At 38.3% G+C, this 16,282-nt stretch overlaps 1 protein-coding gene across 5 annotated transcripts in view; it reads right to left on the bottom strand.

Moving 5' to 3' along the window:
• The window catches only part of PPARG (peroxisome proliferator activated receptor gamma), a 134,468-nt gene that overhangs the window by 13,292 nt on the left and 104,894 nt on the right, over window positions 1-16,282 (bottom strand). For all 5 annotated transcript variants that reach the window (XM_019428123.2, XM_019428121.2, XM_019428124.2 and 2 more), the window contains 2 exons: window positions 13,782-13,981; window positions 4,155-4,605 (listed from right to left, as the gene is read on the bottom strand). In XM_019428123.2, coding sequence (XP_019283668.1) covers window positions 4,155-4,605; window positions 13,782-13,981 — 651 coding nt within the window. The remainder of the gene's footprint in view (window positions 1-4,154; window positions 4,606-13,781; window positions 13,982-16,282) is intronic.

Below are 16,282 nucleotides of genomic sequence, written 5' to 3'. Positions count from 1 at the left end.
GGCCAATCTAACTACCAAATCTAAAAGTATCAGCAGTTTCTATGGTTGAAGTTGAATGACAGTGATCTTACTATAGCAACTCCAGTTTCCTCAGCAAATACTTAGTTGGGTCAAATCAGATACTTTCACCCCCCAAAAAAAATCCTCTTTGTTCTTCTGGGGACCCTTTGCCCTTAATCTCCCTAATTCCCTACCACTTCACTCTTACATGATGCCCATCTCCCCATACTCCCTTCAGTCTAGGGTCATGATGCCTTCACCAGAATGAAACTCTTCTGTGATTTTAAGGCTAGCTCAGAATGAGGTCAATGGGACCCCTGCCAAAGAAGCTCTTCTTTCTGAAGCAATCCATAGACTTCAATGTAAACTACAGAGGAGAAAATGATCACTCTTGTCAAGATTGTGTAGGATCACAAATTTGTTTACTGGATCAAAGCCTCTTGCTTATATGAATGTTCTTCTTTTCTGGAAAACCCAGGATGGGAAAAAAAAATAACTGAGAAATTACATGTTGTACTCTAATAAACCACAATCTGAGATACTGATCTCACTATACTACAGATAACTGGGATTCTGATCTTACTGGAGTCCAGTCTCTGGACTGGAAAGGCTTTGAGCAGTTCTTTCTCTGACCTATACCCAATCGGCTTCTCTGAGTAAAGAAGAGAATCAAATTCCTGTGTGTTGAGCAAACATGGGGTCCAGTTTATTCATTCTTATCTACTGCCTGTAGGTAGACTTCATCTACAAAAGCAAACTTTGGTCAGGGAAGGATTTGCCTTTTGTGATATGGAAACCAGTCAATGGTTAATTCTATTTTTAAAAGGAAGTCTAAAATTATTCACAGGGTTTTCTTCTCATTATAACCACAGGTATAAGATTTTAATCTATGGCTGGCAGCTACCTTCAGATTTCTTTCATTGTTGTCAGGATCCAATAAGATCTGGATATTGGATACTGTTAAAGCAGTCTGTAGAAGACCAAAAGTAATTCATTTTTACAGCATCTATATTTAAATTGTACCATTTAAAATTTTCATAATTAAAAGCCAAAGCCTGTAGTATCTATTAAACTGAATCAAGGTATTCAGTTATTTTTTTTAACCAATTAATGAAAATTTTAAAGCCTAACAAATCACTTTTTTTTTTTTAAATAATCTAGCTTTTAAATAATCCGTGAGTTATGGGCAGTAATAGCATCTTTTTCTAGATGAAAACACCCTATTCTTTCACATGCCTGTAAAACAATACTGCTCAGGTTCAAAAGTTCAGAATTATCATGACTGTTTCTTGTCTATCCTTCCCCGGCTAGAAATTAATCATGTTGAATGGCTTATTTCAAATGCCTCCGTTAGTGTATGTCTATGGTGGGAATACAAACTGGTATAAATGTTGTGGAGAACAATCTGGCAGTGATGTGACAAAAAGACTTAAAAATATTTATGGCCAGGGTGCCTGGGTGGCTCAGTTGGTTAAGCGTCCAACTTCGGCTCAGGTCATGATCTCATCGTTTGTGGGTTTGAGCCCCACATCGGGCTCTGGGCTGACAGCTCAGAGCCTGGAGTCTGCTTCAGATTCTGTGTCTCCCTCTCTCTCTGCCCCATCTCCATTCATGCTCTGCTTCTCTCTGTCTTTAATGTAAATAAAACATTAAAAAATATATATTCATGGCCATCTACCCTGCAATTCCACTTCTGGTAATTTACAATGAGAAAATAATTTGGGGGGATGCCTAGGTGGCTCAGTCAGTTAAATATCTGACTCTTAATTTTGGCTCAGGTCATGATCTCATGGTTTGTGAGATGGAACCCTGCACTGGGCTCTGAGCTGGGCATGGAGCCTACTTGGCATTCTCTCTCTCTCTTTTTCTCTCTCTCTCTGTCCCTCCCCTGCTCATAAAGGAGCATGCATGCTCTCTCTCTCTCTCTCTCTCAGAAGAAATAAACTTAAAAAAAAAAAAAAAAAGAAAGGAATTTGGACAGAAATTTACATATAAGAATGGTCACTAAAACACAAATTTAGAACACATATTCAATAGTTTTCTATATTCTTCTTTATAGGTTTTGTAATAAATTATAAGTAACCATAAATAGATAATTTAGCATGTAATGGTCCTTTATAAAATGGAATATTTCCTAGTCATTAGAATGGTAGTATGTGTGTGTGTGTGTGTGTGTGTGTGTGTGTATACATACATATACATATACACATACACATATACATATATATGGTACCACATGCATAGATACTTTCTAGGAGGAGAAACGGGGCTTTGTTAATCTTATTTTATTCTGAGGACAAAGACTTTTACTTTTCACTCATACCTTTCTGTACTCTTTCAATTATGAAATGACCATGTATTACTTTTATTTTCAAAAATTAATAAAATATATTAAAGAGTATGTAACAACATGATTGGGGAAATGATTAAGTGAATAAAAGGAATAAAACATGGTATATATAGTATGCTTAGGAAAAATCTCAGAAATATATCAAATATTAATAAATCTAGTTTTCACTAAAAGTAAAATGTGCCTCAAAATATTAGCTAAGCAATATCAACTTGTTTTTCTCAACTGGGTTTTCAAAATTTAAGCTTTTTCTCCTAATGAACCTCAAATAAATTAGAATCTCATTCTTCTTTGCTGAATTAGTCATGGATCCGGGGAGGATCAAGGGTTAATCTGTTTAAATAGATTCAGTGAAGATATTAAAACATGCTGGATGGTAGTTTTTGTTACATTAAATATAATCCCCAAAATGTCACTCTTAAATGTGTTACAACTTGACACTGTACTGCAGGCTCCAGAGTTAACCTGCGCTGTATGTGTTATCTATTTGCACCCAAGTCATGTAAAGGGCAGTATTACTGTAGACTCTGGAGCCAGACTGCCAGAGTTCATAATTCTGGCTCCATCTTGTGTTAGCTGGGTAACTCTGGGCAAGTGATTGAACCTTTCAGTGCTCCGGTTTCCTCATTTGCAAAATGGTACTTACCTCACTGGGTTGGGAGAATTAAGTGAATGTGTATTAAGCACTTAGAATACTGCCTTGGACACAGTAGGTACTTAATAAGTGTTTGCTATTATTATTATTATTAACACATGATGCACCTAATTTCAGAAGCACTCTGCTCCCAAGTAATTGGACAACAAAGGATGACAGAAGGCACCGTGTTCTTAACAATACCTTGGACAGTTATACGCAGCTTTCATCTATAGGACAACCAAACCCCCCTCCCTCCCACCACGTCAGCTTTTGCCAGATGATATTTTGTAGAGTACATACAAAAAGCTCACCTGAAGTCCATTTCAGTAACAAAAACTCATTGCTTTTAAGCAATTGTTTATAAACAAATTTTATAAAGAGAAACGACAGTAAAACTAACTTCTACTTAAGCTGGAAATGTGTGGAGAAGCCAATGAAAGTAGCATTTAGTATAAAATCTGGCTTTTGGAGTTGGTTAGTTAGATCATGTACTTACAAGGACAAAATTACAATGAACTGCTAAATAACTCAATTTATTTCTCTGTGTGCTCTTTGGTTCAGGTTGTATTCTTAATCACAACTAACCATCTCACAAAGGAACTTTCAGGGAAGCCATCAGAGAAGATTTCTGGAAATCAGGTAGATTTCCTGAGAGAGTGGGCAGAAGTCAGTAGATAAATATTCCTTGATTCCTGATATTAGGAATGCAATTCAAAGTAATATCTTCCTGATGGTAGGGCAGAAACAAAATCTGCCCCAAACCAGTTAGTTGTGCTTTCTCTATGCCAAGTGAGCACTGACTTAAGCAAAGTTGTACATGTCATTACTTAAATGAAATGAAGAATATATTGAACTTCTGGAGAGAAGGGAAGGGAAGGGAAGGGAAGGGCATTTGTTTTCCATGTTTGGATTGGACTTGAAAAAATATTATGAAGGAAAAAAAAAAGCCTGGGTTGCTGACAGCCTTTAAACTGCAAAGTTGTGATATTCTTTCCTGGTATTTTACCTGTGTAGTGATGCTCTCATGGCATTAGATCATTGGCATTTTCTGTAGCAAAATGCAGTAAGTACAGAGGAAAGGATGAATGTTAAGGGAAGTCAAAATTCTTTCAGCCATCCCACCACAATCCCACCCCCTTTCACAGAAGATAAGAAGATGAATCTTACCTCCACTGAGAATAATGACGGCTATAAATATTGCCAAGTCGCTGTCATCTAATTCCAGTGCATTGAACTTCACAGCAAACTCAAACTTGGGCTCCATAAAGTCACCAAAGGGTTTTCTCAGGCTCTTTAGAAACTCCCTTGTCATGAATCCTTGGCCCTCTGATATGAGAACCCCATCTTTATTCATCAAGGAGGCCAGCATCGTGTAAATGATCTCATGGACACCATATTTTAGGAGAGTTACTTGGTCATTCAAGTCAAGGTTTACAAAACCAGGGATACTTTTGGCATACTCTGTGATCTCCTGCACAGCTTCCACTGAGCGGAACTGACACCCCTGAAAGATGCGAATGGCTACTTCTTTGCTCTGCTCTTGCAAGGGGGTGATGTGTTTGAACTTGATTTTATCTTCTCCCATCATTAAGGAATTCATGTCATAGATAACAAATGGCTGCAAAAAAAGGGAGAAAACGTAGTTGAGTTGGAGATTTCTAATTTAGGGTGAACAACCTTACCAGTTTCTTTATACACATTTGCTTTGTTAACTAGAATCTTTAAGGTCAAAAATAGTTTATGAGAAAATACTCTTAACTCTTGATTATTCCTCCTAATTGTCTTCCGGATCCAAACATATTTTACCAAGCTTGGTCTTCTTTTCTTTCAGCTTATACTGCAACAGTTTACCTATGACTGGCTAAGAGTTCCAATTTTGTTGTTTGGAGAGTCTTTGTTGCTGACTTTTAAAATCATACAAAATGCGTTGTTTATTTTGGCTTTCAATAGAATGTGTTTTTAACCTTCTTTCAATAAAAAACAAATCATTTTGGCAACTCAGGGTTGAATACATCCACTTGAACATAAAGTAATCTTGCAGTTTTAGATTAAATCTACTCAGATCTCAAATGAAACGCAGTGTGCATGTAAAATATATTATAACTAAAAAGAAATCAGTCTGAAAGCAGATGAGAAATACCAAGCCAAGAAAATGTCTATTTCTTTTCTTAATGCTCTGGAAGCAATCTGTTTTAGAAACAGCCAGATGTTTAAAGCCTGTGGGTAAGCGCTGCATAAAGTGGCAAAATTAAAAAAGGGTTTTGAACTTATTTTTCAAAATATCTGTCCTTAAAGGTCAAATAATCAATAAAACACATGGATCAGTTTATTCAAGTTTGCAATAGGCTGCCTTCAAAAGCAAGTTGCTAGTCATTAAGTGATCTTTCTCTTTCATTTTTCTTGTATAGAACTGACCAAAGGGTTGTGGTCATTGTGAAATCCTCCGGCTACTCTGATTGAGAAGGGGCAGCATTTTACATACATTGGAAATACTGAACTATAGAAGTTAAGCCCCAATCCCATTTAAATAAGCGTATACTTGAAAACACTGGAAGAAGAGTTGAGGGTATTTGGCTTATAGCTTGGATTCTGTGGTTAACTATGTGACTTTAGGAAAGTACTTTATCTTTCCTAGGCTCAAATTTCCCAACTGAGAGGGATGGATTAAGCTGGATATTTCCATTTCTTCTCTTGAAGATATTCTAGTTGCATTTCTCGGAAGCTGTGTGTGTGGTGTATATGTGGATTTGTGTGAGCGTGCATGTATATGCATGCACACTGAACATGACATTTCTCTTAAGCAGAGATGCTCAGAATTCCCTCCTGATGGGCAAGAGGAAGCAACAGAATGAGTGGCAGAAGGAGCCACCTTTAAGACCCACTGGTTTGGAGATTGTTAATCTCTACACAAGTCTTTGATTTTCACCATTAAGTCTATTCTACATTGAAGGAAATAACACTAAGGATTCTTAGATGTTGAGTAGATTTGCAAACTTGCATATTATTTCAACACCATTCACTGGAGTTATTCCAGAAATTCTTACTTTTCTAACCAAAAACTTCACTTCAATTGTATTGTTTATCCAACCCCAAAGGAGGGCAGATGTGTGGACTCAAGAATAGGTTTGCTTATTGGCTTTAATTCTTCAACTAAATTAGGAGCAAATAATGCTTACTATGTTTTTGGACACTCTGCTTGTATTTTTTTTTTCTTTTTTTGTATTTCAGGATTGATATTCATGAGAGAGGGGGAAAAAAAAGAGCAGATAATCAGTCACATCAGTTAAAATGTGCTGAGTTCCCCCAGAATGTCAGATTCTAATCATGAGAAAGACTTGTTTTTATAGAACTTAGTGGTTTCTGTCCTCTAGGAGTTTTGTAGCATATTATAAACTTATGTTAATGAAATACTGGTTTTCGTTACTGCCATGGGAATCTGATGGTATGGATACTTGAAAAGTCTACCTGTATATATAGAAGTACAAAATAACATGAATGTAAATCATCCCCTCTTCACATTGGAAAGACTGTACCCAGAACTGCCCACTGCAACTTCTGGATGAGCTTCTGCTCAACCATTTGGCTTCTTGGCACAGAATGTATGCATGAAATTCTTCCACCTCCATGTAAGCAATTTATCTGGAACTATGCCCTGATAAATCACCCTGTGACTCTTCCCCTTGACTTCCCCTGTCCCCTCATATAAAGTCCCAGGTTCCTGTTTTTGAAACTCTGTGATAGTTGAACATAGGGCACAAAATCCTGCTAATTTTCTCTCCCAATTTAACAACAATGTGACTTTAACCCCTTGGCAATCGATGTTGGTCAGGATTTCCTGGCAGTAAACACTCAAGGACAGAGAAAGGAATCAGCAGCCCCCACCATCATGCCAAACCATTCTGTTGTTTTTTTTAAAATCCCTTCAGCATTTGAAAAGTGATGAACTGGTAGAGAATTCTGGATATTGACATGCAAATGAATACCAGTGGATTTTTTTGTTTTTCCAAGATTATGCTGTTTTCATCGCATTTTTGAAGTCTGCACAGGCACTTTCGGCCTCCATGTAAATCTGTCAAACTGCAAGAGGGATCACCAGACATGGTCTGCCCGGAGACCTGCCTTTCTTTGCTACCAATTCACCGGTTCTTAGCCTGCAAACAGTTGCACGTTTCACCCTGGACCTCCTTACCCTGAAACAGTGAAAAGATAGTGACTCACCTGATTTACAGAGAGCTGACCTTAAAACCAGGTGGAATTTGGCTTATGTAACTTATCTTGGGTTATTAATTTAATTTTGCACTTCTGGTAAAATGTTCTACATAAAAAGGACTTCACTTCCATATTTCTGTATTTTCTACACATCAAAGGGAAGCCATCTAAGTTCTATTAGCTTGTACGGTATCATCTGATGATCTGCTGTTATAAGAGGAACCATATCATCCTCAAATTTGGTCTTAATGATTTTACGCCTCTAGTTTGGAGCTAAGGATGTATTTATCTTCAGACATTGTAGCAAATGGCCAGATAAGCACCTCTCCTTAACAGGAAAGAATGTTGAATTACATCTAGGACATTATCAGGGACAGATCCAGGTTTTGTGGGGCCTGAAATGCACTCAATCATTGGGTACATTTAATAACAACCGTTAGGTTCAATAATACAAATTATAAGAGCAAAATTGTTCGCGCCCTTCTCAGAACATTGGAAGGGGCTCTGTACAAAAGAGAAGCCCTGAAGGTTAAGCTTCATTAATTTATATAAAGTGAATCTGCCTCTGGCCGTAGTGATGCTTGTAATTCTCAAATATTGGGCAGACCAGAAAAAGGTGAGACTGACATGAAGAAAACTGCACTTCAACACAGTGTTTTTCTAGGGGAAGCAAAAACAGTTTCTGTAAGAGGAAATTAGTTTTCTTTAGAGAGATACATCAAATGTAATTGATTTTTATATATTCTGATTTTCAAAAATGGCTCCCCATATCAAAGCCAGGATGGGATTAAAGGTACTGTGTTATATAGATAAATATAATTATATTTAGTTACAGACCTCTTGCATGCCTCTAATGTGTAACACAAAGATCATGGAGGAAGCTGGCTTAATAATGAAAACAAAGTAGAGTAATAAAAGTTTACTTTTTTGACTGGAGAAGTAGAACAACAGTGTTCCTTAGCAGTCCATAACATCAGCATTTTAATATACAAGTTATGAAAGGGATTATGCATGAATGAATGCTGTAAGTTTACAGCTCTTTTTGAGTACTAAAATAGCAAGCTAAAGGAGATAAATGAGAGTCAACCAAAGCAAAGATTGTTCTGGTGATTGCTCCAATTTTGGAGACTATAATTAGTGTAAGAGACAACTCTACCCTCTCACAAACCATCACTTGGTGAACACGTCAGAGTTAAAACTGGCCTGAAAAAATGTGTGCCTCTTCTCATGAATCTCTCCTGATATCCTTAGTTTTCATGATAGCTTAGAGCAAAGGCTCAAGGAAGAAAAATTGAATTGTTGGGGCCTATCTTCTTCATTTTGTTTCCTTCTTCCTTTTTTATACTTCTGACTAGCTTTCACCCATTTAGAGATACCTGGTTCTTCTGGATTAGCTATAGTGGGTGAATGTGAATCAAAACTCATTGGTTGGGTTTCTTCAATGTCTTTTTGGTTTTGCCTGTTTCTAGTTTCCTCTTGTTGAGAACCATGGGATGTATAGAACCAAAGGGGTCTTCAAAAATCACCTACATCATCATTCTTTGACAAGGTATGAATAAGTTGAATGAAGCCAAGAGACTTTCCGAAGTCAAATAACTATTTACAACAAACTTTGAAATGGAACTAGATCTCCTGACTCATGATTAGTTCTTTTCCCTTTCTGTTGCTTTCTACATGACTTCCCCACTTTTTCTTTTTTAAATAAAATGACTATTCTGGAGGAATTTGGGGTTTTTAGAAGCTCTTCTATGGTGGGGTCCTGGAGGCAGGGCCTTTTGAACTATATTTCCTAGAAGTGCTAGTTTAGTGCTGGATGTGACTGAAGTTAAGTTTGAAAAATCTCGCAAATGTAATTCTGTTTTCCTGTGTGGTTTAGAGATTGAAGACAAATAAAAACTTAATGGGAAGAATTATTCACACTCTAATGAACTAGCACATAACCATAGCTCTTAAAAAGCCATCTATTGCCAGCCAAAGCGTTACTCAGCTGGCAAACAAGGGTGTTGGTCAAATGAATCTAGTCATTAAAAAAAAAAAATCCACATGCTCTTAACTATATGCTATTTATTTATTGTCTGAAAGAACACTATTGGTTCAGATCTATCTTTAGCTATTCATGACAGTCCCGGCAGTAAAGGAATTTATTTTATTAACATTAATATATGGACTAATGATCCCAGGAGCCCAATTTCTTCATCAGCTATCAAAACAAATCAGCACTACTATCCTGTTCTTTATTTATACCTGGGCTCCTAAGTCTCTTTTCTCTGACGGTTTGTCTGGTATCTTTCTTCTCAAGGGAGCAAATTCCAACTCCCTCAGGCTTTTCCATAGATGAAGGAGAAAGAGACCACACTTTGTTTAGCTGTAAGTGTAGGATTTAAAAGAAGAGATATCTTCCCAACAGCTTGAGTTACTAAATTTGACAGCCATTGTAAATTTTAGAATAGGAGAATTTGAATGGGTACAGAATTGTTTTCACAAAAGGTGACGTTTCCATATTGTTTTTATTTGGTAGTTTCATATTTCACACACTATTTAGAAAAACCATTTTTATGATGGCACAGTTTGCTCTCATAATTATAAAAACAGTGACTCTACACGTACCCATCATAAGCAATGTGATGCTTTGGGACCCAAAGTCCAATATAGAACAAATAAGTTTTATTCCTTGTTTGCAGATAGAGTGCAGCCAGGGCCTCATCATCTCTCAGATATGGGATGAAAAGTTGTCAGGTGCACCAAGGGTTTTTCTATTTATTGTTTTATGACAAACCATAGCACTGAAAATGGTTTTTGAAAACCATTCTCTGTGTATTTTCATCAACAAACATGGGATCACGTGACAATGATACACCCAGTGTGTTCGGCACATCAGGGTAATATTCAAACACTGGGAACTTCCAAAGTCCATTCAGTTCTCAAATTGTCGTCATGGAACAGGCACCCTGGTTCTATATTCATGTTTTTCAGAGTTCAGTGGGATCTCTTAAAAGACGCTGCTGGGCTGGCACAAGCCACAGAAAGGGAAAGAGATTGTGAGAAGAGTCAATGCCATTCCCATTTGAGGGTGGCTAAAAGGCTTACTGCTATTGAAATTTCTTTTCCAGTTATCCATATCCAGTGATTCCATATCCCATCTGGCCCTGAGCCTAAATTTCCAAGCATTATTCTTTTAGGCAAGACAATGAAAAGTAGGAGTATCATATCCCAAAGATAGGATGTTAAGGTTAAGAAACATGGGAGGGAAGCAGAGCATTTAATTTATCTGCTCATTTATCTGTTTTGAAAGGTGTAAGTAGCACCAGGAAATAAGATACAGGAGACAGAAGTTTAATTGAGAAGGGAAAAGCCCTGGTTGGCCTAGAGGCATATGCTGGTACAGGTCCTGAGAGGAGAGATTAGCCAGTATCCCAAAATGAGATGGAATAGGCAATGGTTAAATTGAGCAGTAAGACAAATTTAAAGAATGGCCTCTCCAATAAAGTCATTTCCTTTTCCAAAGGTTTTGGGTAACAGGCCGTCCTTTATGCTGAACAGCCTCCCCCAGGCTTGGCCTAACCAACGCTAATGACATCAGTCTCAAGCAGGGTGTATAATGAGACCCAAGCTGTTCTACTGCACCAGCCATGGCCACTTTTCCACATCCCCTACCCTCTCAGGAGTCCATACTTCTGCATGACTTTTTCTATCAATGCAAATCTTAACTTTCATAAGTCCTGGCCAAGAGATAACATAACACCCCTGAGAGAGATGCTATCAAATAAATAACATGACCACGTAAGATAAAGAACAAATATCTAGTCTCATTGGAAATCACATTTTGGATTTTTTTTTCTCTCCCATATTCCTCTCTGAACTATTTCTTTCCACTAATGCTTAATTTGATTTTGCAAGATAAGGAGAAAAGAGAGAGCCAAACAATTCTATTTCAGTTTTGTGTAATCAGGGACTGGATTATTTTAATTTGGCCCAGTTTCTCTTTCCTTTTCCAGACCCTAACAAGAGGCAATTCTGCCTCTATCTAGACCATTAATGATGTCCAGGTTGGTTAGCAAATATTGGGCGAGTGAGAGGCTCTCTGTTCAAAGTCCAGAATTTCAAAGGGGCATAGGCAAGAGTTTTTAATTCAATTAAGCAAATACATTCTGAGTAACTGTTATGGGCAAAGCACAGTGTTAGTTACTATAGGGGAAAAAATGACAAACATTTGGCCTCTGAACTTGAGAAGCCCATAATCAAGCATTTTGCGGCCCTTTCTCTTAAAATCCTTAATACTCGGTTATCCCATAAAGAGTCTACAATTATCTTATTTTTAACTCAAAGATTTAGAGCCAAATCGCCAATTGGCGTGAGGTTTTAAAGTGATTTACAGTGGACTGGGCTCTCTGCCTTTCAGTGACAGGGAAGAGTATACCAGTCACTGGTAGTGTACATTTAAATTCTTGCCTACTTGGGGGATTTTTTTTTTTTTTTTAAATGCCTTCCTCCTATCTTCCAGGTACTATTATTAAATTGATGGGATTTCCAGCTTGGATAGCAGGTCTGGAGTGGGAGATAAAGAGAATGTGAGAAAGCAGTTCCTGGAAAAAAAATGGCCCAAGGCAAAAGTGTGGAGTAAACAGTTTGCTTTAGGGTTCTTTCCCTGTCCAGCTCCCTTCCCAGCTCCAGGCCTCCCAGCCTCCAGGTCCCTATCCCACACTGGCTCTCAGCAAGCTGCTAAAAATGTGCCTTACACAGTTAACTATTTCTAGCCATGTCACCAGTTCTCCTTTTATTTCCCTCCCTTCAAACGAACACAACTGTTTTCCATAGTCACATCAGCTACAAAGAGGTCTTCACTTGCTTTTGTTTTGCTGTGCCCCGATTTTTTTCATTAATGAATACACAGACTCAGCTTTACTAAGACCTATAGTCTGTAGTCCAGCCTGTATGTGAGACAGTTGTCCTAGCTGCTATTATTTGGGAGGAACAAAAGAGTAAAAGACAAAAATTTCCTGGCTATGAATATATTGGGATAGCAGGACAACGTAAAAGATTACTGTCATTCTAAAAAGTGATAAAAACAAATCATAAGCCAGCATATTTTCCCAAGGTGAAGCTTTCCAAGTGCATTTGTCAATTTGGCTCATTTCTAGCCAATGGGGAAGTAGCTTCCAAGAGGGGGTATCATGCTCAGAATGCACTGAGGTAGAAGCAAGGAGGCCTGCATCATAGGCCTGGTTCTGTTGCGTGCTAACTGCGTGATCTCAGGACAAAATGTCCAACCTCTCTGCACTCCAGTCTCCTCATCTTTAAAGAGGGAATAATAATAGGAGCTCTAGGATGGTTATGTGTCTTGAGCATAATGAATGTGTAAGAATTGTTTTTAATTGTGGAGAACTGGACCATACTGTTAAGGTATCAGTGACTCTCCTGCAGTCAGGAAACTCATTGTCCTTCAGTGTCCAAAGACCATTTGGCTCTTTACACAGCAATATCCCACTGGAGTTTTCTTTTTCTATTAGCTGATAACTACTCTAATGGTTTACAGCTAAAAGGAAAAAAAAAAAACCACATCGTGAGATAGTCATCAAAATACATTAAAGGCTAATGAATATTTTCCCCGAAATATAACTGAGTGGGGGACTAAGTTACACATATCTATAAAGTAACTGCATGCCTCTCCTGGAGGTGTTCATTTGAAAATAAATGATGGCACAAAAGGGCTTTCAAGGGCTGGGACGGTGTCTTCTGAACATGTTCTGCGCTTCTTACAACCCTAGGAACCTGCTGCAGATATTACAATCAAAGGCAGACCCCTGCCTGTGAAAACAGGTACGGAGATGTGACCCAGGTCACATTGCAAGCTGATGGCAGAACTGAAATTCCGGTGTAGCTGTGTTTTGTTTTAATACAGTTCCATGTTGCTTTCTCAGCTTCCTATCAAGGAAGAGTTCTGCTTTGGAACATCTGACTTAGTAACAATTATAGCCTATTCTGGGTTTTCCAAACAGTGGTAATCAAAGAGGCTGCAGATGTTTGGAATCTACGGGAGGAGTAGCCCAGGCAGCTCAGAGCCTCACAGAAGATAAAACTCACATACGTAATAAGAGGATACAGCCTCTAGCTGCCCAGGAACAATCAACAGAGCTACAGGGAAAAATACTTAGATGTATTTTTATGCCCCCACATGGAACTTTGTAAGAAGTGACTCTAGCAGTTCTCCTGAATTGTAAAATAATGGGACTGAATACCTTTTCCAAGCCTAGGTCAGGCCATTCCCAGAGAAAGCAGGGCTGCTGGGATGGATATAGTTGTGGCCAGTTATTCAGTTATTCAGGCTTTTTACTATTCTCAAAGAATTTGTTAGGAGAATTTGAAGGACTTTTTCCCTTTTCAAAATAAGTTTTACTTATCCTATCTGAAAACATTTCCTTTCCTGTGTTTCAGACACATCCAGCAACATGTAACAGCCAACAGCTGAACATTGACTCTGTATATGTGTGTGTAACAGGGTGAATTATTTTCTCAAGGACAAAACAACAACAACAACAACAACAAGGAACCCAGCCACCCCAATGTAGACAGCAGAAGAGAACTAACTGATTTGTCTGTTGTCTTTCCTGTCAAGATCGCCCTCGCCTTTGCTTTGGTCAGCGGGAAGGACTTTATGTATGAGTCATACAAATGTTTTGCCAGGGCCCGGAGATCTGCCGACTCTGGATTCAGCTGGTCGATATCACTGGAGATCTCCGCCAACAGCTTCTCTTTCTCCGCCTGTGGCATCCGCCCAAACCTGATGGCTATAGAGGGAGAGAAATGACAAGGATACATCACTGAATTACTGCTGCTCTCCCCTGGTCCTAGTGCCCAGACCGTAGAAAGCCCCTCCTTCTCTCTGCCAATCTCAAGGTCTTGTTTTTCTATCTCCAACTTTGTTCACGTTTTTTATTTCATGGCAATAGCACAGGCTGTCGGTAAGAATTAAATTGTTCAGTTCTTTAATTAAAATAAAATTAATCCATGATCTTGCTAGGAAGGTGAAAGAATCTGAAAGTGTAGCAAAGAAATTAAAGTATATTTACTTACACATGAAATAACTGAGGACCAGCTCCTACTGATCCCTCAAGACCCAATTCAAATGTCACCTTCTTTGTGAGGCTTTTCTTGACTTCTTCAAGCAGCATTTATTATTTATTTGCCTGTACTCCAATAGCCTTTGGTACATACTTCAATGACAACGATTTCGAAACTGTGCTTTTTAATTTTATAGTCTATTTATCTCACTCTAGAACACTATCCTGAAGGCCACAGACAGTGTCTTAATCATTTTTGTATCCCCAGCCCTTAATATACAGTCAGGCCCTAAAAGGATCACAAATTCTTTCACAAATTGAAGGAAGGAACTGTGCAGAATTCAAAGTTGTACAGACAGAGGCTCTGTTCTCACAGAGTCTGTATGATTTATTTTGTCCATGTTATAAAGAAATATGGATGGTGCTTTCTTTCATGTTATTAGACCTTTTACATTTAGTAGAGAGAAGCCATAATCATTCCCCTGACTCTCTAGGATTACCACTTAATGATGTTTGTCAAAAAGACCATTTCCTTACTTAACATTTGGCTTCCTGTGGGGTGAGGAAGTGTAAAGAAGAAGAAAACTAAAGAAAGAAAGGCAAAGAGGAACATTTAGCAGAGGTTAGTAAGGTCTAGGTTGGGGGAAAAATCATGTTTGTACCTCTTTCAACTCAGATGGTTCTCCCCTCCCCCACCAATACGATCTGCAAAATATTTTGAATAATGCTACCTTTGGGCCCCACTTTGGACTCTCTACATTTTCCCATAATAAGGACATTTGGATATCACAGCCAATATTACCCTGTGTGTAGCTCTACTCTTACACTTCCCATGTGGTGGCACAGTTGTGTGTTTTTGTGACCATTTCCCCTTGAGGGCCCAGACTGTCATATTCATTTATATCTCTAGCACTTAGTTGTGCTCTGTGGGTGGTTGCTGAATGCAAGAATGAATAAATGGATGATTCCCTGCTATATGTTATTATGCTAAAGGTAGCATTCTACCATAAACACATTTCCATCTGAATACTTAGTGAATTTCATTTACAACTGGCTAGAGGAGAGACTGCTGTGTACCCCTGAGTCTCAAATTCATATTCACTTCAGTTGACCCTATATTAAGCTCTATCACTAACTAATACAGGTATTGTGTTTGGGGGGGTGGAGTGGCTCCTTTGTGGTCTCTGACTTAGAGGGGAAGAGAATCTTACCTCTCAGTTAGGATGCTTTTAAATTAAATTAGCCTATATCCATTTGGTAAATCTATCCTCTGCCCATGACCTCTTCAAACAGAAATCTTAAAACAATCACCACTTTTTGGTCAAAAATCTTGTCTATCTACTCACTCTTCCCCATTCTTTTTTTAGTTCCACAGGGATGGGCCATGAATGGTTGCTCACATTCTTATCACAGTCCCCCACCCTTCTGCCCCAGATTGTTTAGGTCCCACAGGATATGATCTTATTACTTATTGTATTCTCTTTCTCAGCACTGATCACAGTAATTATCTACAATGTTTTCTTGTCTCCCTTATGTAATCTCCATGAAGGCAGGAATCTTGCTCAGTATCATATCCTCCGCACTCAGTATAATGTCCAGCACATGCTAAGTCTTCGTGTAATATATACTGGAATAAAACAGGAAAAAAACCCCACAAACCCCTGAGAACCAGATAGCAGATTCCTTTCAAAATCATTTTCTGTGAAGCCAGTCCCATCATTTGCTTCCCTGTACTATATTTATTACTTTTTTTTATCAGCAGTTCTCAGTTGAGAAGTATCGAACTGAGGGGAGGCAGGGCATATTAGAATCACTTGATAACTTCTAAAATTATGTATCTTCCATGGAAAATGGTGTTGATACGCCATCCCTCCTCCCAATGAGGAGTGTATAAAAAACCTGGGGTTTCGGACAGTTTAGGAAAAGCTTCTCAAATAATGGGCTGCTGTTGCATTCATATATTAGCTCAGGTAGCAAACTAATACTGTACTTCTATATTGGTTTATGTTGGTTATTCTACTAGAATCT

The sequence above is a fragment of the Panthera pardus genome, unplaced genomic scaffold (genome assembly GCF_024362965.1).
Source record: "Panthera pardus isolate Hobbes unplaced genomic scaffold, ASM2436296v1 HiC_scaffold_8, whole genome shotgun sequence".
NCBI lineage: Eukaryota > Metazoa > Chordata > Mammalia > Carnivora > Felidae > Panthera > Panthera pardus.
Note: the sequence above shows the minus strand (reverse complement) of the source record. Positions and strands in the feature narration are given on the sequence as shown.